At 38.7% G+C, this 22355-nt stretch overlaps 1 protein-coding gene across 4 annotated transcripts in view; it reads left to right on the top strand.

Moving 5' to 3' along the window:
- The window catches only part of grik5 (glutamate receptor, ionotropic, kainate 5), a 128744-nt gene that overhangs the window by 65999 nt on the left and 40390 nt on the right, over nucleotides 1-22355 (top strand). For all 4 annotated transcript variants that reach the window (XM_028012954.1, XM_028012951.1, XM_028012953.1 and 1 more), the window contains 3 exons: nucleotides 13861-14022; nucleotides 17932-18096; nucleotides 22244-22341. In XM_028012954.1, coding sequence (XP_027868755.1) covers nucleotides 13911-14022; nucleotides 17932-18096; nucleotides 22244-22341 — 375 coding nt within the window. In that variant the 5' untranslated portion in view covers nucleotides 13861-13910. The remainder of the gene's footprint in view (nucleotides 1-13860; nucleotides 14023-17931; nucleotides 18097-22243; nucleotides 22342-22355) is intronic.

The raw sequence follows: 22355 nt of genomic DNA, 5'->3' as shown, positions 1-22355 counted from the left end.
CACAAAAATGTACTTGCAATTTTAAGCTGAGTTTCATCCATTTTCTATACCCATGTAGTTTTTGTAGGACTGATCAATGGCTTTAATGTAGGTTACACCCCTGACAAGTCATGAGTTTATGAATAGGAACCATAAACAGTGTAAAAAACTACCATGCACTCCATTAAAACCTAATTACAGTTTTATGGCTAATTAACCAAATGTTCTTGCTTAATTGTGGGAGGAACCCAAAGTACTTGGTGGGAACTCACACATCCATGGTTAGAACATGAATGCTCCACAGAAATGTGCTCCCAACCCTAGAGAAAAAGCAAAACAGTTCGTAAAGATGTTGACTGAATCATTATTTACAGTAAAACTAATTCTGTACCAACATGGGCTGAAAGGCCACTCAGAGGAAGAAGTCATTACTCCAAAAGAAACATAAAAGACCAGATTAAAGCTTAGTAGAGATTAAACCTTCATGAAACTAAAGTTGAAGTGTTTGTCTATGACGAGCATTATTGCATTTGCTAAAGGGAATAGCTTGCATGGTTAAGAACTCCTTCCTGCTGAAGGGATTGGTGGTCTTGACACAACAGATGACACAACATCGTCTGACATCACTAAGTCAAATCTTGGACACAAATAGGTTTTCCAGCTCGATCATGACCACAATCATACCACCAAACGAGTTGCAAATTGTTTTAATATTTAGGAGCTCAGATTTTCCCTGAGCTGTGACTTTAGTTCTGTGGAAAAAATTGTAGAAAGAGATGAAACTGAGTGGGAGAAAGGTGGCCTACAAACCATATTCAGCTTTGCTAGACAGGAGGATTAGGCCAAAATATTAGGAAACCATTGGGAGAGGCTTGTAGAACGATACGTAGCACACTTTGTTTGACTGAAATCCTTCAGCTTGCAAGGTAGTTCTACCAAATATTGAGAGAGAAGTATGTAAACTTCTGTATTTGAAGAACATAGATAAACTGGGAAATAGAAATAATTTCAGTAATCCTAACTGGCTTAAAATAGGGAAAGTTTAGTCTTAATTAATGTCATACAGAGAGAAAAAAAATTAAGTGTTGTTTTATACAATGAGGTAGTTTCAGCTGTATTTTCCTCCAGTGCATATTTGGCATTTCTCCAGGTACTTTAGATTCCTCTCCCAGGCCAGGGACAATCATTTTCCTTTAACTGATTTCTCTAAATTGCCCTCAGGTGTATAAATAGTTGCCTCCTGTGTTTATCTGTGATGGATTGGAGGTGACCTGTCCAGGGTTTCTGCTGCCTCTCGCCCAATAACTATTAGGATATCTTATACATTAATCTTTTCCCTTTCTCCATGCTTAACAGCATATAGTATATCTACTTACAGTCAAATCTCTTCGTTTGTTTGAGTACTTTTCATAAATTGATATAAACCTCTATCTACATTGGATGTCCTTCACTTTTTTTTTTTTTTTTGGTTCTGGTTTTGCCAAGTAGCTGTAAATCATTAAAATGTGGAGTTTCACAGTGTATCAGTTGCTCGCAGTAACAAAGTCGTTTCTATAAATATCAGATATCGCTTTCCTCTGTGGAGTTTACATGTTCTCTCTGGCGATAGGACGTTTATCATTTATGTTCCTATTAATTGAACTACTAGCCATGTAACTAAAAGTATTTAGTGTTAGACTTCGGATTCACAGACCTACAAAAATTAATGCAGCTCATATGTGCTGGAGAATCATAGTTTGTGTGTTTGTTGTACCAACCAGCCCTCATGGTAACAACCATCTGCATGAGGGATATTTACGTACTTGAAGGAAAAATGTTTTCTTTTCTTTTGTTCAGGTTTTGTTTCCTGAGATAATTGCTGTTTTTTCTCAGACTAAAGAGTTCAAGTTATCCAAAAATATTTTCCCAGACCTAATGGAGTTATTTTTTTTATTACATCCATCAGCTGCAAAGACAACAGCATTGAATTATACAGAGGAGAGCTTTTGTGTCTTATTTCCCTCCTGCATATCAGAGGTCTCATCAAGACTTTGTCAACTTTTTAAGAAAAGACCGTCTCTCCGGGTTTGCACACTTAGTTCTTTGGCTCCACATGTGTGCTGAAGTCAGCTGAGCGCCTGTAGGTTGCTGTGGTGCAAAGGTTAAATAAAAAGATTGCATCCAAACATCTTACTGTGTGCGTACCACTCAGCGGAATGAACCATGCTGATAATTTCAATCAGAGTGTATTTTGTTTGCTTGATTACGCCGCACTCGATGTTGAACAGTTGTCTCCCCTGTCTGCAGAGGCAGGGGGTCTGTCTAAAATTAAAATAATCATAACTGAATTTCAAACTGATTTTCAAATGCTTTGGTTTCTCTAGAATACTAGACATGTATTAGTCATACTAAAACTTTAAAAAAGTGATAGTTTTGTTCTTGTTCCTTTATTTGATTTGTCTATTTTTGTTTTGTTTTTATGAATTATGCCTCTGAGGTTTTTAGTGAAACCTTCTAAATGGCAGCAAATTCAGTTTTCACAAGAACAAATTCATACTCTGCTCATGTCTATTAGAACTAGTTTATTTTAATAGTTTACCTCTTAAGAAATCTTACATCCCCAACTCTCAGATGAACTAAATCACATTTGTTTATCAAACTTTTATGAAGGAAGCCTTCTGAAATGACTTAAAATGCACCATAGTTTTTTACATCCACATTGGCATCATCGTTCTGCTTTGGCATACAGAATTTTGCTGTTGAGCTCTGCCAGTTTTTAACATCTGTTTGCTCCTCTTTTTATGTTGTTTACACATACAGCTTTTGGACACACCTGGATTCCCACAAAAGCTGCAGTGTACAGAAACCTATTTTGTTTCTGGGGTCTAACGGCAAAAACAGAAGGAAATACTTGCATGGAAAAGTGGCATCTTAGAATTGAAATCCTATTTCTCAAAATAATTACATACTCCTTAAATAATATTTTGCCGCTTCATCAGGGACGCAACTACATACTTTCTGAAGTGTGTGCGAACATGTCACCGGCGCCCCTCTCCTCTATGGGACGGAGACAACAAACAACCACCTGTCATTTTAGGCTAGTTTAAGCTAATCTGAATATTTACAACTCTCTTGTTGATACACTGACATTACTTACCTTCTGTCTTTCAACCTCTTTGAAAAGCTTTTCTTCGTCTGACTCCTTCCTCTAATGTAGAGGTATACCTCCTGTCACTTTTATTTTTTATTTTAAATTTTTTTTTGTAAATGATGTGCAACATTTTCTATTACGACCTGCTCTTTTTGGAGTAGTGCTAGATATTTTAGAGGTTTTAATATTTTAATTTTTAATATCCCTCTCTTTCGTTTTCTGCTTTGTGCCCTGGAGTTTTTTTTCTGCCGCCCATCTTTAGCTCCCTGTTGTCGAGTTCATTCCTACAATTCAAATTTAAAAGAAAAAATAAATAAACACGCGCCTCAGCGCTTTCTCGCGTGCCCTAGCTACCTGTATGGGAGGGAAGAGGCGCCTAATCAGTGCTCTTCCTCTGTTATTGATCATTTAATACACAAACAGCTGTTAAGTACTAGAAAAAAAATTCCCCACATCATTTTTGCGCCCCCTCTAGTGCAGCGCCCTATGCGTTGCATACAGTGCATACCCACACCGCGCTTCATAGGTAATTTGAGGACAGTCTACTCTGTTTATTTTCCTATATTTATGGGTAAGTTTATCAAAGAATGACAGTTCAAATAAAGCTACAAAAATCAGTAGCTTTATTTTTGCTTAATGGCATCTGGATGGGACTACACGCACACATGGTGCAAACAGAACCTCGCATGGATCATTTCAGCTTTAATGATTAAGGCACAGGCCTTCTGTTTTTATTGCTAAGCTAGAAGTGAAGGAGGGAAAGCATTCATTTTATCCACAGCAAGAGGAAATAAAATTAACTTTGATATTGGCATTTTCTACAAGAAATTGTTGAACTGTGTCCTGAGTTTGGACAGCCATTTACACTGAACTATAACACTGTTTAATGTCACCAGAGTAAGTTTCAGATGTCCTTAAATATTAGCAGCTTTGGGAAAGTGTTTGAAGACAGGCAAGTAATTATCTCAATAAAAAAGTAAATTAGTTTTTTTCTCAAAATAAAATAGATGCTTAAAAGTAAATTGAGTGAGATTTAAGTATTGGCTTTATTCATAAGGATATTATCCATGAACTTGAATAAAGCTCAATGATTAAAACTTAAATCTGCATATTTTTAATCTTCAGTACCTAATTACATCATTAATATCAGAACCAAGTTTACCATTCATTTAGTACTTAAATAAGAAAGGGATGTATCTAGAATAGCGTTCATGTGAAACACTGATTCTTACTGACAACCCTCCATTCCTGCTCAGACATGGCTCTCTTTCCAGTGCCGTATGTAATAATGTCACTGCTGCATTTCCAAGGCTTTGTTCAGAACGCAAATTTTCAATCTCCAATCAAGCCGCAAGACAAACGAGTTCAAGGATGGCCTCCTAATTGTGATTAAACTGCTGTGCTGACGTCAGCCGCAGCTGCAACAAGTGCATCGACAGCCTCAGATGATAAACAACTCTTCTTTTTTAAACAGTTCCCGGGGAAAGGAATAAACCGAGAGGCATGCTCCACCTCCACTCACACACACACACACTGCCTGAACAGCGGGTGGTACATATGCATGCAGCAAGGCTGAAATGCAAACTCGCTGCTGGCATGTTCAAACAAATCACACGCAGCCGTGCACCGGGACGCGGACTTTGAGAAAACAAGACGGCCTGCTTGCATACCAGCACACACACAAGAACACACCGTTCTTTGCTGCTTCTTGGAGAGCTCATGCAGATTGTTGGAGCTGGTCTGTATGTTTGAGCCTGACGTACTCAGATGTGACAGTGTCGCAGGAGAACGGTGGTTCCCCGAGCAGCCTGTGACACAGACTGAGGGCCTCTTTGTCAAGGAGAATACTGGGCAGAATTTATCCATGTTCAATGAACAGAGGGGGCGGATGGCGAGGCGGCAGTGGGGGGCTGTGGCAGAGAAAGTGGGCTGTCGAGATTGAAGAGAGCGCTGAGAGCGAAGATCCTGAGAGAGAAGAGAGAGGTCAGCGAAGAGACAGGGCTATACAGTGTTCCTGAAGTAAAGTCAGAACTGATAGAGGCTGAAGAAGAGGAGACAAAGCGGAGAGGGAGGAAGGAGGTGAAAGTGAGACTTCAAAGTGTCTGCAGCCCTGCTGAGCGAGGACAAGTCAGAGGAATTGAGAAAACATACAGAGAGCTTCTTGATTAGACTGAAGGGAAGACTAATCAAGAAATTGTTCAGGAAACAAAGTGATGGAAAAAAAGAAAACAGAAACTTGATGCCATTTTCAGCCACCAAGGTGACACCTTTCGATTTGTCTTCGTAGCATTTTCCATTGGAGGAAAATTATATTTGAGTAGCTCAAGCAAGCAAATACTGCTGTTTTGGGCTTGTTTGCTTAATTATGAATCTAAGAATGTTAATTAATCATTTGCGGAAAGCAAAGCTGTCATATTATATTTGCTCTTCACAGTTATTCTTATTCATTCTCATTTGTGCTGTCCCCTTTTCTGCCAAATTAATCACAAGGAAAATATAAATTGAGGGATTAGTATGGAGGTTCTCCGCTGATCGGGCATTACATTATGACCACCTGCCTGGTAGCTTCCCAGTCTCCTTTTTGCTGAAGTTTCGCTGGAGCCTTGAAGTTCAGTGGGACTCCATGGGTAATGGAGAATAAAATCATAGCTTGTTAGGAGAAAGAAAAAGAATAATTGTCTCAAATCTTAAAATTATGCTTTTAGTCATCACTAAACAGAGTTTTTAAAATTTCTTTGACAGAATTTATATAAGATATTGCTGAAGCTCTTCAGCAATATGTTTTCGGATGATTTAATAGAGATGTTGATGATAATGTTCCCTCTTATTATTCGGTTTAGCTCATTGGTCTGTAACCTGTGGATCTTCAGCCTCTCAGAGGGAAACTCTCTGCTTTGAAAATATTATGGTTTATAATAATACATAATAACCACTTTATTAAGTGGGTGGTACATTAGAGATTATTAAAATATATCTCTTCAATTGCTTATATTATCCGAAATAAGAAATGTTAATATAAAGATTTTTTTTAAAAACTTTTGTTAAACTGTGTCTTTTTCTTTTATCCGGGTTTTTATTTTCTTAATATAAAAAGCAAATATTGAAACAGGTTTGTTTAACTGTGTTTGTATTAAATATAATCTGTACGTTTTCCTGCTCCCTTCCTGGTAGTTGCACTTTATTCAGTGTTTTCTTTATTTGAAAGATATCTGGTGGATCCAGATAATTTTCTGGCACTTTTTAAATCAGTGTTTTAATATTGTTTTATTTAAACATTTTATATTTTATTTATTTATTGTCCTTTTCTTTGCATTGAGATAATTTTAAACCGTTGTGTTTATCTGAAGTGAAAGCACTGTTAGCAAATCCTCTAATTAAAATCTAAGAGAATGAACACTGTGTGATGCCCACACTATCTTTATTATTAAACATGGTGGAGGCAGCATCATGCTGGTGGGATGATCTTCTTCAGCTGGACAGGAATGCTGGTCAGAGTTGATGGGAAGATGGCGATACTGGAAATGACTTCCCTAAAGGCTTCAAGCTGATTTGCACTCAGTGAGCGATAGATCTGATGTCTATACTAAAGTTACATGTAGACTTTGTTTAAACTGGGGAAAGTAATATGTTTATTCATAGTGATGATTTCAACTAATATATTAGATCCAACAAATATAAACTGGTTAAAAAAATGAACATTTAGACTTAATATTTAAAATGTCTGCAAAATAGTCTGCAAAAATGTGAGAAAATATAAACCAAAACTCAAAGACTGCTTCATTTGACTTAGTATTGTGATATAATTTTATTCTTTCCATTTTTAAAGCTGTAAAACATCAATGTATAGAATATACTCTGTATTTTATCTATTTGTCGGCAAAAGAAACTGGGAATAATGGAAAAAAATATGCATAAATATGTAAATGAGAACATACATTTTAAGTCGTTAGGCCATCTGGCTCGACCGGTTGTATCCTGACACCAAGACATGTCCGCGGTATCTTCAGAGTTAAAGTTCAGCTTTGTTGCCATGTGATAAAAGTCAGTTATGCAGCAAGAATTGAAATTATCCAGACAGATTTACAGAAAGGACACACCTGCTGGTAAAATGTTGTAGAGGCAGATAAAGAAAAAAGTTTAATTTTGATAAGAAAGATGACAGTAAATAAAATAACAACAAAAAAAACCCCCTCAATAATGTGAAGACAAAGCCAGATATCATAAATTGTATGTAGATATACAGTAGTAATCTTGCCAGATCCTTAGCTAGAAAGCCATGAGTCAAACATTTCTTTGTGGGACCCATTCTTGACTAAAACCAGTCTACAGTTAAAAGACTCATAAACTTCTGAGATCAATTCTGGAGAGCAATAAAACTTTCAATATTAAACCAAATGTCTTTCAATTTTGACCTAGTTGTCTATAAACCATTTGGACAACAAAAAATGCTTCCAGAGATGTAAAAAAATGTTGACAGATTTTTGCACCTCATCTCATAAAATCCTGAGTACATGCACTGGGGAAAGTATGAATATTTCGGAAAGGCGCTTTATGAAGCGCTTTAAAATGAAATAGCTCTTTCTCAAACATTTTCTGGTAAAGTGAGAAATGTCAAGAGCAGAAATGAAAAATTTGGGTACCTGCTTACAGGTTCCCATATTTCTCAGAAGTGCAAGGCTTCACCATAAAGTCTTGACTTTCTAAGATGCCTGTATCAAACTGAACAGCTGAAGAATAAAACAGAACATGCAGATAAGGTAGAAAATACAGAAAAAAATGATAGAAGTGCAAAGAAACAAGAGAGTTGAAGCAGGATAGTAAGTCAGAGATGATGAGAAAAGAGAATAAAGGAACCCAAATGACTGCAGACTCAAAATGCTGAGTCAAAATGAACGAAAATATGTGCGGCTCTTGATATTAGAAGCAGACACAAAGCAGCAAAAGCTTAATCCTCTCAAGTAGCCAAATGTCGGAAGTCAAAGGAGGGGGAGAATTGAATCTTTCCACTGCATGAGCACAAACATACTTACACACTCGGGCCAACCTCCCAGCTCATCAATACTGTCTGGGGAAGGTTGCTGTATTTTAGCAAATGCTCCAAAATGACTTAACCAGACTCATTCAGGGACGGCGGCCCCGCTTTCTGCTGCAGTGCCTCTCTGTACTCAGCAGGCTGGTTAATTGTGAGAATGAGCAAAATAACGCTTCTGTTCCCCTGATGGTCGCTCCATACAGTCTCCTGAAATCCAAAGCCACTGAAGCTGTTCCACTTACAAATTCAATTATAGAAATGATTCATCCTTCCTTTATGATAACTGTTAGATTTCTTTGTTTCATACAATAAGGCAGGAGGGGTGGAAAACAAAAAGATTTTTTTTCCTTATATAGCCTGAAGCTTCTTTTCTCCATCTGAGTTTTATTTTCTGCTCCTCCCCTGCTCATCCCACTTCCTCTGCCTCCGTCTCTCTTCATCCTCTCTCCGTCTTCCCTGGGGGTCAGTGGGGAGATCGCATTCCTTCCTTTTCCTGCCTCCAATGTAACCCTCCCAACATCATGAACCAGCCACCCACCCCTTCCTCTCCACACGCTCCCCTTTATGTAATTAAGATTTCAGATTTTACGGCTTTCTTTTTCACAATAGACACAACAGACTCTACAAGCAAGCTGCCAATTCTCGAGTGCGCACACACACACACACGCACACAGGCAAATAAGTAAACACACAAATATGCTTCAAGATGAATGCACACACCAAACAGCTGAATCTACAGTGCCTGAATGTCCCTTTTCATATACTGTCCTCACTGTTCTGTTCTGCACACACACACACACACACACACACACACACATGCAGGCACCCACACACAGTCGGGCACATCAGAATATTTATGTGTTAAGCTTCTCTGTGTGTCTTGGTGGTGCCAGTGCATAGGGTGACATGCAGCAGGGTGCAGAATGAAAGAAAACGAGGGAGGCTAGGAACAAATTTTTTCTTCTTCTGTGCAGCTCAGACAAGTGTGGTCAGGCCTCTTGCTGCTCCAGCTCCCCGCAGACTGACACCCGACAGCGACAGGGACTCAGCCATGTACCGCCACCACAACAGAGCTTGTATGCCAGCCAGATACACAGTCCTAGCAAATTGAACACGGCAATAGTGTCTTACCATTTGTGCTCGACTTCATTTCGACTCTGTCTGGCTCTCTCAATTCCCCCACCTCATTCTGAGACTTCTCAGCTCCTTATTTTCTTTCGCTCATCTGCAGTGATGGAAGAAGTGCTCAGAATTGCTTAGAATTTCATGGCCAGATCTATCAAAGGGGTATCCATAGGAACCTGGTAAAACTTTCCTAAGACAATAATCAATTCTAAGACTAGCTTTGCTTTGGATTTTCTTTTTTTTCTTTTTTTTTCGCATGTGGACATTTTTTATGTAGCTTTTCCAGTTTTGTTAAATAATTAAAAACAGTGAACCTGGCTCTCCGGCCCCAGCTGTGACCGCTCGGCCTCAGATTGATGAGGAAAAAAGCTTCATCCTGGTTAATCCACACCAAATTGCTAATAAAAGCAGGAACACCCGGTGACCTCAGAAAATTGTGATAATAACTGTAATAACAACAGTAATATGCTGGTGGAGTTGCAACCACCACAATGCTAGCCACAACATTAACGCCACCTGTCTAATGCTGTGGTAGCCTCTCTCACTTCACTTCCACAGCAGCGTACTTTTCAACTTTTGAAAGAGTTACAGTTGCAGAACATTTAAGTCCTTGGCGTTGCATGAATTTACATTGTTAAAGAGAACTCTGAAGGGCTAAATTTATGGAGATGTTGAAAGCAGGGTTTGGCTATAAAACAATATCTCAAGCTTTTAAGGCCTAAAGCAGCACTTTTAAATCCATCATCTTTAAATGGTAAGATCACAGCACAGCTATTTATTTCTTTGAAAAGGAGACAGCTCAGAAGTAATCTGTTGACAGGATAACTACAAGTCGCACACATGTGGAAGAAGATTCTCTGTTCACAGGAGACCAATGTTAGATCTTGTGGCACACATTTTGGAGAACTGTACATCACAAAAACATCCACCTTGAAACACAGTGGTGATGGCTGCATAGTTCAGGATAATTTTCTTTAGAAGAGACATGAAAGTTTGTTAGGACAAAATACTAGACAAACCTTGAAGAAAACGTGTTGGAAACTCCAAAAGACGTCAGACTCTGTGAAAACACACAAAACACACAGGCAGGGTTACAATGCAGCAGCGTTGATCAAATCATATTCATGTGTTGGAACAAACCAGTCAAAGTCTGGACCCAAGTCCAAGTCTGTGCTGGGCTTGGGTTTGTTGCTGTTCTCTGTCTAATGGATGGGCTTGAGCTATTTACAAAGAAAATAGGGAAAAATATTATCCTGATGTTCAGAGCTGGTAGAGACAAGCCCCAAAAGACTTATTGCTATTTTTTGTTTTATTTTTTAGCAAAAGTTGGTTTGGAAAATATTGGCCCAGGGAGGCTGAATAAAAGTGCAGATATTTATTTGTGGTTCTAGGCGTATGTGTACTTTCTCAAGTTAATGTCAGAGTAAAATTCCCATGAATGTCGAGGCACAAGACCTCTCTGCAGAAAAATGTTCAGACGTTGCTACTTCCACTGGCTTGCCTTCTTCCTATGTTGTACTGCGCTCCCAATTTTTTTCCCATGTAAACACGAGCGCAGCCTTCCACATGATGTAAAACAAAACATGACTCATAGGATCAGATCACCTCCTTCTGTTGTTCCCTGATGCAATGGGTTTTGTTTTTGCTCTTAAACCTTCGGTTCTTGAGCGTCATAGATTTCAAACATGTTTCTCTCTTTTATTTGCAAAAGAAGGTAAATCGATTTGTGCTTCAAAGAGCAGAGATGAGGTAGAATCTGACTTCTAGTAGCTTGAAATGCAAATAATGTTCGGATCGACGCAGACAGGAGCTGTTTTAATTAGTTGAAACTAACACAGGAAAATATAAAAAATAAATAAATAAGATGTGGGATTTTGCAGCTGAATTAAATGTATAATTTTTTTTTAATTGTGGTGAAAATGCTGTTTATTGACATGTAATTAAAAGCACTGAACTGAAGTGAAAGTGCTTTAAATTTTCTCCTCTCTCAGTCCCTGGGTAAATGTACTTTTCTTTACCACTTCTGTCTCTTTGTGGCTCTGCGTCTCTTTCTGCAGACACTTTCCAATCTCTTCTCTCTATATTCAATTTTGTTCTTTTATTCCCTCATCGGCGCAACCCCATTCCCTCTGCTTCGTTTTTTCCCCCCCTACCAACTTCTTTCACAGCTTTCCATCTCCTTCTACCTTCCACCCGTTGTCTTTCTCTCCTGGGAGTAAAGATACTCTAATCCTCTCTGTCTAATGCTGTCAATAGCTCTCAATAACAATGAAATGGCACCGATTCCATCCCGTCGCTGATGAAGCCATAGCCTTAGTTTGGATCTTATTCGTCATCATGGCAATATGCCTCCTGGTAATAGCCAATCAGATGGCTCCTGCGAAATGCAGTGCTCCCATGATAGGCTCCCCATTGTTTTGATTGACTGCACCTGAGGGCCCACCACTTCAGCTGGGGCTCGATCAATAACCCATCACACACACACACGCACACGCCCACAGTGGGTAAGCACAGGCTCATGCATGCCCAGCAATAAACACGCAGGTATGAGCACAACAAAGACACACATACACACAGTTTGTTGGGGAGCAAATTGAGAATGAAACCACTGGTATGAGAAGCAAAGAGAATACTTCAGCAAGAATCATCAAAGTGACAGCAGTAATCTTGTGGCGCGGTCTGAATAAGCAGCCGCTGCATAACCATAATAAACAAACATACAAATGAGATGACAGCTTTGCGTATGTGGCGGCGAGATTTTCAATTGCCTTTATTGGCAACTTTACAGTAACATGTTGAGTTAAACGAGAAAGATGTATGGATTACAATAAAAGCGTAAATGACTCCCACTGTGCGCCTGCTACCCTACGTTGTGTCACAGATACAGATGGCTCCACATAAGCCCTGCCTCGGTTCGCTCTGAGCCGTGGAAACCATAATGAGCGAATGGCCATCTGCACTGGATGGTGTATTCATTATTATTACAAACGTGCTGAAGCGCACATTTTGGTCACCATTTGAGAGACCTGTCAGAGGTGCAGAAGATGGAGTGGAACAATAGATTTCTATGGAGTTTAAACATAAACTGTTGAGCAAGAGTTGGAGATAATGTCAATCTTTAATAGTGAAATAAGCTGCTATTGAAGATTAGATATTTTGAGGTAAAAATAGCTACAAATCTTTTGGGCTATGACACGTGTCAAACTGAAGGCTCAAGGGCCAAATCTGGCCCACCATAGCCATTTATGTGGCCCTCTAGACTCAACATAAATAAAACTTTAAGACAACGTTTCACATTGATGTAATTTGGCACTATTCACATAAAAACATTGCACTGAACATCAAAACATCAAACACTAAGAAAGCTGTCTAAGTTTAATAAGTAGTTGCCACAACCGGCTCTTTAGTGACATTCATGATCTTCATGTGGCCTGAAATGAAAATGACACATCTGGGCTTTGATGTTCATGTCCAGAAACTGATTTTTTTGCAAAACAGCTCAGACTGTGTCAAGTTCCACAAATACTATAAGTGAGCGTCATTGTTCAAGGGTTGCACCAGATTTTCAGTGGAATTTAGATCTGAGCTTTTAGGCAGACAAACAAAGGTTATATAGATGACAGATGAAAGATTTTCTAGTGAAAGTAGCCATCAAGCTCAAGGATGGACGGTGGAGGGGTGTTAGCTCTACAAGGTCAGCATGAAGCCACATTTTCTCTGTGTTTGATTTATCTGAGAGTGAAGGTACATCCTCTCGTCACGGTCTGGGTCAGCGTCAGCAGCTGACTGCTGTTTACAACAACACGGGTCAAGTAGAGGTCCTGAACGCAGCTTTTCAAGAGTCTGTCAGCACCGTGTGAAGCTCAGAAACACCCCTCCTTCAATTTCCTCTGTCTTCGTCTGTCTCTTCCTCTCCAACACAACCTTGTCATGTTGTCAGTCAGAGCAAGGATTTGTCATTCCTGGAGACTGTTGCTTAGCACCACTGGAGATCCTCTGAACTCCCTTTGTGCTCTTTTTTGCATGTTTGTGTGTCGTTTTGAAGTTGGCGGCTCGAGGTTAGGGTATAGCAGCCATGTTGGTGGATACGGGTGAGTGTTGTGTAGTGTACAGCCATCTATCCTCGAAGCTCTTGTATTTACACTTATTATTCTGTTTCTAGTACTCCCTTATCGTGTAAGTCGATCTGTTTTCGTGTTTGTTTGTGTTGCGTGTGCACAAATGTGTGTGAATACGCAGAACGTGTGTGTGTGTGTGTGCTTTGTGATGTTTTGTTTGAAAAGCCTCCGGAGATCCTCTGGTAGGCTGAATCCTGTCACGTCTAAAGAGCAGACTTTCCACAGGAGACGTGGATACAGTTGTGTTCTGTATTTTATTATTAGACAAGCTGTATGCATGGGAACCAGGCTGCTGGTGCGATATGACAAGAAACATCTTCATAACTGACTTTGAACGTGCATTGTATGGGTTGTGAAAGCACAGGTGCTCCCACTACCTTGGAATATGACAGTGCAAAGTGGAGATAAGCTGTATGATGACAATTTAAAGGAAGAGTGGGACTTTGTGTCGACTAACACGCGCTCCAATTCCACAGGTGTTGGTACAGGCAGCCAGCAGACCGTTCTCCATGAGGAGCAGTAGAAGATGCCGGCTCTGCCAGCACTGCTGCTGTCAATACGCTTCCTCTCCTTCCTGCTAGTCACGATGCCACCACTCTCCCTCAGTCAGGCCCCTCTGCTCTCCTCTGTCCGCATAGGTGAGTAGACGCTACAAAGGTCGAAAGGTTTCTGAACGAACTTTACATTTATTTGTTTCATTCATTCACAAATCAGTTGTTTCACCTTGGAGTGAGCATCGTAAACAAACAGGTCGATATTCTTTAGTGGAAATACCACAATTTCATGGTAAAAATAAAACTAATCAGGATCAAATAGCCTTCATATACAGAGGAAAACCAAATGTTTTTTCTGCTGCTGCTGAAACAACAAAACATTGGTTATTACAGCTAAAATGTTTTCTTTATAATTTATATATTATGATTTTAAATTTAATACTTAGTCTGGAAAATATATAGAATAACCATTAGCTAAATATCTGAGTTTGCTTTTCTTGCAAGCTGGAAAATGTGTGGTAACATTCTTTCAGACAGCTGCATGGCAGTGCACAGAAAGTTGGGGAAGGGAACTCTAACTTTAACTCTGGCAGCTTATAAACATGGAAAAGGTGTTCCTGAAAATTTGATTACTTTTAAAACGGTTGCATTTAAAACCAATACCTGACGTTCATATGTGCAACCTGCCTTTTGCCCAGATTGACCAAATCAACTTGTGTAAAGGTTCTGCAAGGTGACATAAATGTAAAAGTTGGTTGTGTTATAGTTGACCACAGATGCATATTTTAGCTGGTCAAATCCTCTGAATATCAGCTCTTTGATCTGAGTTCAGCTGCAGACAAGTCATTTATGCAAAAAGATTATTCTCAACATAAATGCACCAAGCGTTTCCTGATGACCAAAATTGTCCGATTTTACTCTGGAATCACTCTGCTCAGTGATTGGCCCATTGAAAACTGTAAAAATGTTACCCAAGTTCTGAAGGTTTTAGCTAAAAAAACCCCAATTCCCTTCAATGTGGAAGGTCATACTGAGGGAATAAGACTCTGTTAACTATTTTACATATTATTGGGGTTTTAAGCAGAAGCACAAAAGAAGCTATTTAAAAAGGAAACAACATTTTTCAAGTGTTCATGTCACCTTTTTGTTTAATCTGCTACTTTTAAATAAAGGAAAAGGTTTCCACAAATAACAAGAAGCTATGAAGCAATTTTGCTTGATTTTGTTCTTTTACTTTTAATTTTGTGTCATAAATCCAGAAATGCTTCCTGTCCTCAGAAATCTCAGTTAAGCTCGGTCTCTGCAGAAAATCTTGATGATATATATATATTTTTTGCTTTTTAGAAATTCAATGATCCAGAAAGAAACAGCTATGTAACTTGGAGTAGATAGTAATAAGATTATCTTGTCTTTAACAAAAAAACCCCCAAAAAAACAAAGCCATCCAAAATCAGTAATGGCAGGTCAGTGCTTAACAAAATCTATGATCAGACATTAGTCAAAATAATCTCTGATTGGTATATCTCTAGTTATCTCTAGAATGTCTCCGATCTAAACTCCACTTTCCATTCATCTGACAGCAGCTGAATGTGCTCATTTCATGTTTAAATGAACATTCTGGTGTAAGATTTTGCAGTAAAAATCCGACAAGGTCAGACTCATAACTTTGGTCTGAAGACAGCACTAATTTGAACTGCAGCTCACACATTAATGGACAGTCATGCACAGTGGAAGTAGGCTAATTTGGCTCTTGAACAGCTGCTTGGAGCAATCTGAAAGATTACATCATTAAATAGATAAATAGCAGTTCTGTGTTAGTGTTCTGGCTTCATAATTCTCCTATAACAATTAGCACCTAAATGTTTTCCACTGTGTCTGAGCAAATCAAATGAGAGAAACTGTTTCACAATGTCGGAAATGCTTTTCGTCTGATTATTCAGCAGAATTTACACGACTACTGTTCATTTTGTGTGAAAATTGCAGCATATTTATCAGGCTGATGCAATTTTCTTTGGAAATGTGAAGTGCTTTTATTATAAAAGTGATTCTCAAAAAAGGCTTTCAGACTTTTGAAATGCGTTGGGGATTCTCATCTGCAGCTGCGTTGACAGCGCCTTTAGCTAAAGCAAACTAGCACTGAAAACAACTCGTTTCATTGTTCAGGTAAAATAAAAAACATTGCAATTAGTCTGTTGTGTTACATGCCTGAAGTGTGTGGAACTAATGAGCAAGACTGAGAAAACCAAGGGACTCTTCATGAACAATGATCAAACCACTGGGTAAGCCACACACAGAAGGAATGAAAGAAAATGACAAAAATCTGGCGATGACTAAACAAACCTAAGGAGTGTTGTACGCCGACATGCTGCTGCGGTGTGTGCTGTAATCTCTGAACAGCGGAGCCAAAATGAAAATCATGACATTACGCACAGACAACCCACACACCATGCTGCTGGTGAGAAGCTGGCTTTACTGTCTAATCCTGTGTGAATGGCAAATATTGGTCACACGTTTTTGTTTTTTCCCCACGGCCCTGGGGCCTGACTGAATGATGCCCATGCATAAAAAGAAAGTGATCGGTGTTCGAAGGACTTAATGGAGATCAATGAAGCTGTATGAGTTACAGCTGCAGAGACCAGTAACAACGAAGTAAAGGAAACAGAGAACAGTCTGTTCTGATGCTACACACAATCTAGTTTAAATTCACTGCAAAAACAGAAAACAACTAAACATGCAACACATCATAAAATGTTACCAAAAGCACAAAGGAAAGGATCTGAACACTAATAATCAGCTCATAAGAACCGGTGGCAAACTCCAACCTTTCATGAATAAAAATTGCAAAAATATGACATGTATTTGTATTCAACCCCCCTCTGTTAATATTTTATAGACCTGCCAACAATAGCTAGAAATCATTTTCAGAATGTTTTGCACGCATTCTTGCCCATAAATCTTTGCAAAACAGCTGAAGCTCAGTGAGACTAGATGGAAAACATATTTAAACATATAATTTCAAGTCTTGCCACATATACTCATTTCGATTTGGGTCTGGACTTTGACTAGGTCATTCTAAAACATGAATATGCTTTGACATAAACCACTGCTGTAAGTTTAAGGAGGTCATCCTGCTGGAAAATGGACATCTTAGTTGTTCAAAGTTTTTGAACAGTTCACAGGTGTTCGTACAGGATAGGCCAGTAGTTTGCTTGATCCATTCTTCCATTCAAAAATACTTTTTTATCAAAATGCTTTATCAAATATTGTTACTTACTTCTCCATCTCCCTGTCATCTCTGAGAAACAAAATAAAGCGTTTCCCGCAGAAAGATGCTGTCCTCTCATTTCTCACCATATAAATATATAAAAGTTCCATTAGTAATTTTCTGGAACAAATAGCATTTTGAATGCAGGCCAATCATCTAATCAGAGGACATTTTTCCTCATGTTTGCTGCATCTCCACTACATGGCTCGCGGCAAAATACAAAAAGAAGTTCTCATGTTTTTCTGAAATCATGCACAGATTATTTCTGATTACAAATGATGTGATTGTGAAAACTGTTGGCTGCACTAGATTTCAGGGCATCAGAGTAAAGAAGGCTGAATGCAAATATACACCACGTTTCTTTAGAGCTTTATTTGTTCAAACTCAACATTTGTGCTCTACTTTGTTTCAGTCTATGTACCTTGAGACTGTGGAGTAATTTGTTGCTGCAACGACAAAATCTTGAAAGATTAAATGCTTTTCAAGACACTGAATAAAGGTGGCTCAAGTGTCCTCAGAAAAGACTATTTTAAAGGCAGTAAATAAAGTTGTTTCTTTTTCTTTGGATTTCTTTTCATATCCTAAAAGCAGCATAAAAAAATCCCTCTATTCCTTCAGGGGTTGGAAGTGGGGATCTATTAAGGAGCAACCTTGTTATGCTGTGGACATATTCTATTTCTTGTTACGATTCATTTGTGTGTTTCTGTTCTGACATTCCCTTTATCATTATAGTCCATGTTTCTTCCTCTGGTTTCCCTGACTCTCCGTTTCTCTCTCTAATTCTCTAGCTGCCATTCTGGATGACCAGTCTGTGTGTGGGCGCGGGGAGCGGCTGGCGCTGGCCCTGGCCAGGGAGAACATCAACAGCGTGATAGAGGGTTCAGTGCAAGCCCGAGTGGAGGTGGACATATACGAGCTGCAAAGAGACTCCCAGTATGACACCACCGACACCAGTGAGTAGAAACGTTTCCCTTCAAAAATGACTTCTAGATCAACTTTCATCCTCAGACTTATAACAGAATGATAAAATCCAGAGGAAAACATTCGAGTCTTTAGAGCATAGTGCCTCATTAGCACAAAGAAAATGACCGGTGCGGATACCAGTGTGTTATATAAGTCATATTTATATTTAATAATGCCAGTGACTTGCAGACAAAAGAAAAGTATGTTAAATAGCACCATTTCTTTCCAAAAGATTAAACTCTTTAAAAGAATAATTAGAATTTTTTGTGTGTGAAAAGCAACCCTTTTATGTGCAGAAAACACAACCACACAACCACTTTTGTGGGATTTGAAGCCAGAAGGGGCTTTTGCTTATTAGTTTACATGTCACTGGAGACCAGTAATGGGCCACTAAGACTGCCTCATTAAAAACAGGAGACCTGTGCCCTCCAGTAACAGCTGGAAGTGTGTACCATGCAGGCCGTAATAATAAACACATCATCAAACAGTAAAATGGATCAGCAGTAGCATAAAAAAGGGCCGTAACACTTCATGAAAACTCACTGAACAGAATCTTTAGAGTCAGCAAAGGCTGTGGAAATACTGCAAAACTGAACCACCGCCTCTCTGCTCCTTTTCTGATAGGTCATCGACCTCGCTTCAGGCTGCTAGAACAATGTTTAGAAGGGTTGAGCTCATAATGTGCCCTGCTTAGAATACGGCCATGTGCGTCTCTGTGTGTCCTTGACCAACGAGCAGGAAGAAACTCTGAAAGGCTGATTTGCTCACAGCATTTTCTAGTCTCTGGATCAGGGAGCTCATCATCTTACAGCTACAGATGACTGCAACACACATCCACACACACATGCATTTACACACACGCACACGCTCGTCTTTCTGCAGATACGCACGTGCATGTCCACAAAGGGAGCCTGTGCACTCACAAGCACTTAGTAGATATTCACATGTACACATTGACACTCACAGTTGCTGATACTGAGGACTAATTGGGATGAGCTGCAATAACAACTGGAGAAAAAAAAGCAGCTTCTTGAATAGCTGAATCAGACAGTTAAGTGACCAGACTCCTCTGTGGGTAATTATCTGGTGTGAACAGCGTAGATTTCATGAGTAAAGATGGACACACAAATAGTGGCCTGATTAGACATGCATTGTTTTGTGTTTAAATTATTTTTAAATTCCTGGTCGCTTCCAAAACATCATCAATTCAGAGGATGAAATATTATGAATCACATAAAATCAATAATTATCAAAGCAGATTTATGTGCAAGTCAAAGTCCAGGCCTTGGTCCAAATGCATGTCTTGTAGTGAGACTCGAAAATTAATGCTGAAATTTCCTCTTTGTCCAATCTGATGAAGCTTGAGCTGTATTGCAAGCAGAAAGGATAACAAACCCCACTCTTTACATATAATGTAGGTTGGATGCTATAATTGCAGAAAAGGTTATTACACAACATTTACTCAGGATGTTGACTGCAAATACACACTACAATTTACATTTTGTTACAGGTAATTATGAAAACCAGGTGCCATTTTGCTTTCTCTTCACTAATATGCCCTCGTTTATGTTGGTTTAAAATCTAAATGAAATGTGTTTTAGTAATGACAGAACTTCAAGGAGTGTAATTATTTTTGCAAGTCAGTGCATCTTATCCGTAAAGTTATTGAAAAGTCATGTAGCTTTTTAAGTTATTTCACCAAGCCATGATTTTGATTAAGTCAAAACTCTTTCTCAGTTATAGAAGTAATACCAAAAGTGTTTTAAACCTCTCTGGAACAAATCCCAGCTCTGATTTTCTAGTCTACTATCTCTGCATCAGTTTGCTTTAGGTGATGTTTAATAATTTAATCTGCTGGTGAAACATACAAACTGAAAAACAAGAAAATCGATCAAAGCAGCATTAAGCTCTTCATCACTAAATCCCAGTCTTTGCAGCTCATGTTTTCCTCCCTTCTGAGTCAAAGAGCTGCAAGTGAATGACTGCCACCAGCACTTTAGGTTTCATTGTCTTTCAGCAGGTCCTGCCCCCCCAATACCTCATTTTGTCTTGGATTTAGACCGTCATCAAACTCATTTCTGTGAAATACAGACCATCATCATCCGAAATAACCTCCAAACCTCCTTGTAATGTTCCATTCTGTCATAAACCCATGCATTTAGCTTCTGTGTTTCCATAAATCCTCGTTTACACGTTAAAATTAACATCTTTAGATAAATATGGAGCTAATCAATTTGTCTAGCAAGGTTACAGTGGTACGGTTACACATAAAACACGCAGTAAGCATAAGTATGTAGGAGATACCTATCTGCCTAATGCTGGAATTTTAGTGTTTATATTAGCCTAAATGTTCATGTTGGACATTTGTGGAGAAAAGAAGCAGATTGGAAAAATATTTTCAGGTTATTTGAATCATCTCTGGATCAAATACTTAATAGTTCATGTGCTCTGTTTTTAACACTAATATTTTTTTAATTACAACCTGCTGTATTTTGGGATCTGAGGAGAGTGAAAAATAACTGGAAGGACACCAGCATTGTGAGGTTTCAAACCACTCAAGTTAGGTTGATTTTCAACGTTGAAATGCACAAATCAAAATAAAAATACACATCCCTCATCTATGAATCACTAGCTGCGTCTCTGTTACAAATGTGTGCAAAACTTTCAGTTTTCTGCTAAGGTAAAAAAAAACACCATTTAGCAATTGCTGTGTTTCCATTAAATGAGAAATGTAAGGAAACTCACATGTGAATAAACTTGTTCATGTGATAAGTCATAAAAAAAAAACATGCTGCTCTATAATCAGCCACCTTCAGCTCCTCCAGACTAGCGGCAGCAGCAATTAGTAAACACCTGGTGGAGCTGTTTACCTGTTTAACTTTTTATACAAAGTACTTCTCAGTGCAACGCTTCTAGGAATGATTGTAAATGGCTTAATGGAGAAACGTTGTGATGGCGTGATGATATAAGCGTGTCGGAAAGAGCAGGAGCTTCTTAAAGAAACAGAGGCCAATTTCAAGGCTTCAAACTGTGAACTCAAATTTCTTTTAGGTTATACACCATTTTCATAGTAAATGAAGTTGATTGTGCTATAAAGTGACACTATGTGCCTGTAAAATACATAATACCTTTAATGATTTATTGATTTAATTTCCCTGTGTTCTGGAGATCCTGCTCCCATTGCAGGGACTGGTCCGTGTGGTTGAGCTGCTCGGCTCATGGAAACTGAAGGAAATAAAAACTTTAATTATGTTTACAGTCTCTAACAATCATACCTAACTGTACAGCTAGGAATGAATTCATTTGTAAGTTTTAAAGAACTTATATTGGTTGCTGTGGATGTCTTTTTTTTTTTTTTTTACATTTTCAGTCTGAAGCAGCAGCTCAGGAATGGCAAGAAAAGAATAAACAGTAACTTTACTCCTAAGCGAAAAGGAAAATAGCCCACAGGAGCTTGTGGGTTCTTGGTGATGAAAGTTCAGGGCAGCAAATTGCTTGTTTAGTTCATTAAGCACCTTTTATCTGAATTTATATCTTTTTAAACCAGGGTAAAACTTGTTGTTTTGTAAATCTTACTCCGTTTGTTACAAAGGGCCACTCAGACAGTTTCTCTTGGTAAATCTGATGAATAGAAATTATGTTTATTTTTAAAGAAGCTTTAAATTTTCCTCCTTTTTTAAAACTATTTTAAGTTCTTTAACGGTATTTTTATTTTAAGTACTTTAACAGTATTTCATTCATGGAGGGAGTTAGTGGATGTATCATTAGACTTTTGACATGTGAGTCTGCTATGGATTTTAATCTGCAACAGTTTCAGTATCTGTAATCTTACAGTAGTGCCCACTTTACAATGTAAATCAGTAACAAGACAAAAAATTATTATAGCAATAAAAATTACTGTCTTCACATTAATGTCCTACAACTGATTGGTTATCCTCTTCTTGCCGTTGGAATATTTCAAATAAAATTAACCAGATTAGACTGAAACATCTTTTGCTGCTTCAGTAGAATAAATGATTAATCTGAAACTGACATTCTCACACTTTTCAACAGACTACAGTTGCTGCAGGATAGTAGATCAGTGCAGCCGTCCTAAAAATTACAGAGCCAAATTTATTCCCTTTTTTCCCTGTTCAGTGTGCCAGATTCTACCCAAAGGCGTCGTCTCTGTGATCGGTCCAGCCTCCAGCCCCGCCTCCGGCTCTACTGTCAGTCACATATGTGGGGAGAAAGAGGTGTGTTACCTGTG

This window comes from Xiphophorus couchianus, chromosome 3, assembly GCF_001444195.1.
Source record: "Xiphophorus couchianus chromosome 3, X_couchianus-1.0, whole genome shotgun sequence".
NCBI classification, from domain to species: Eukaryota; Metazoa; Chordata; class Actinopteri; order Cyprinodontiformes; family Poeciliidae; genus Xiphophorus; species Xiphophorus couchianus.
The sequence above is the reverse complement of the archived record's forward strand: the minus strand, read 5'-3'. Positions and strand labels throughout refer to the sequence as shown.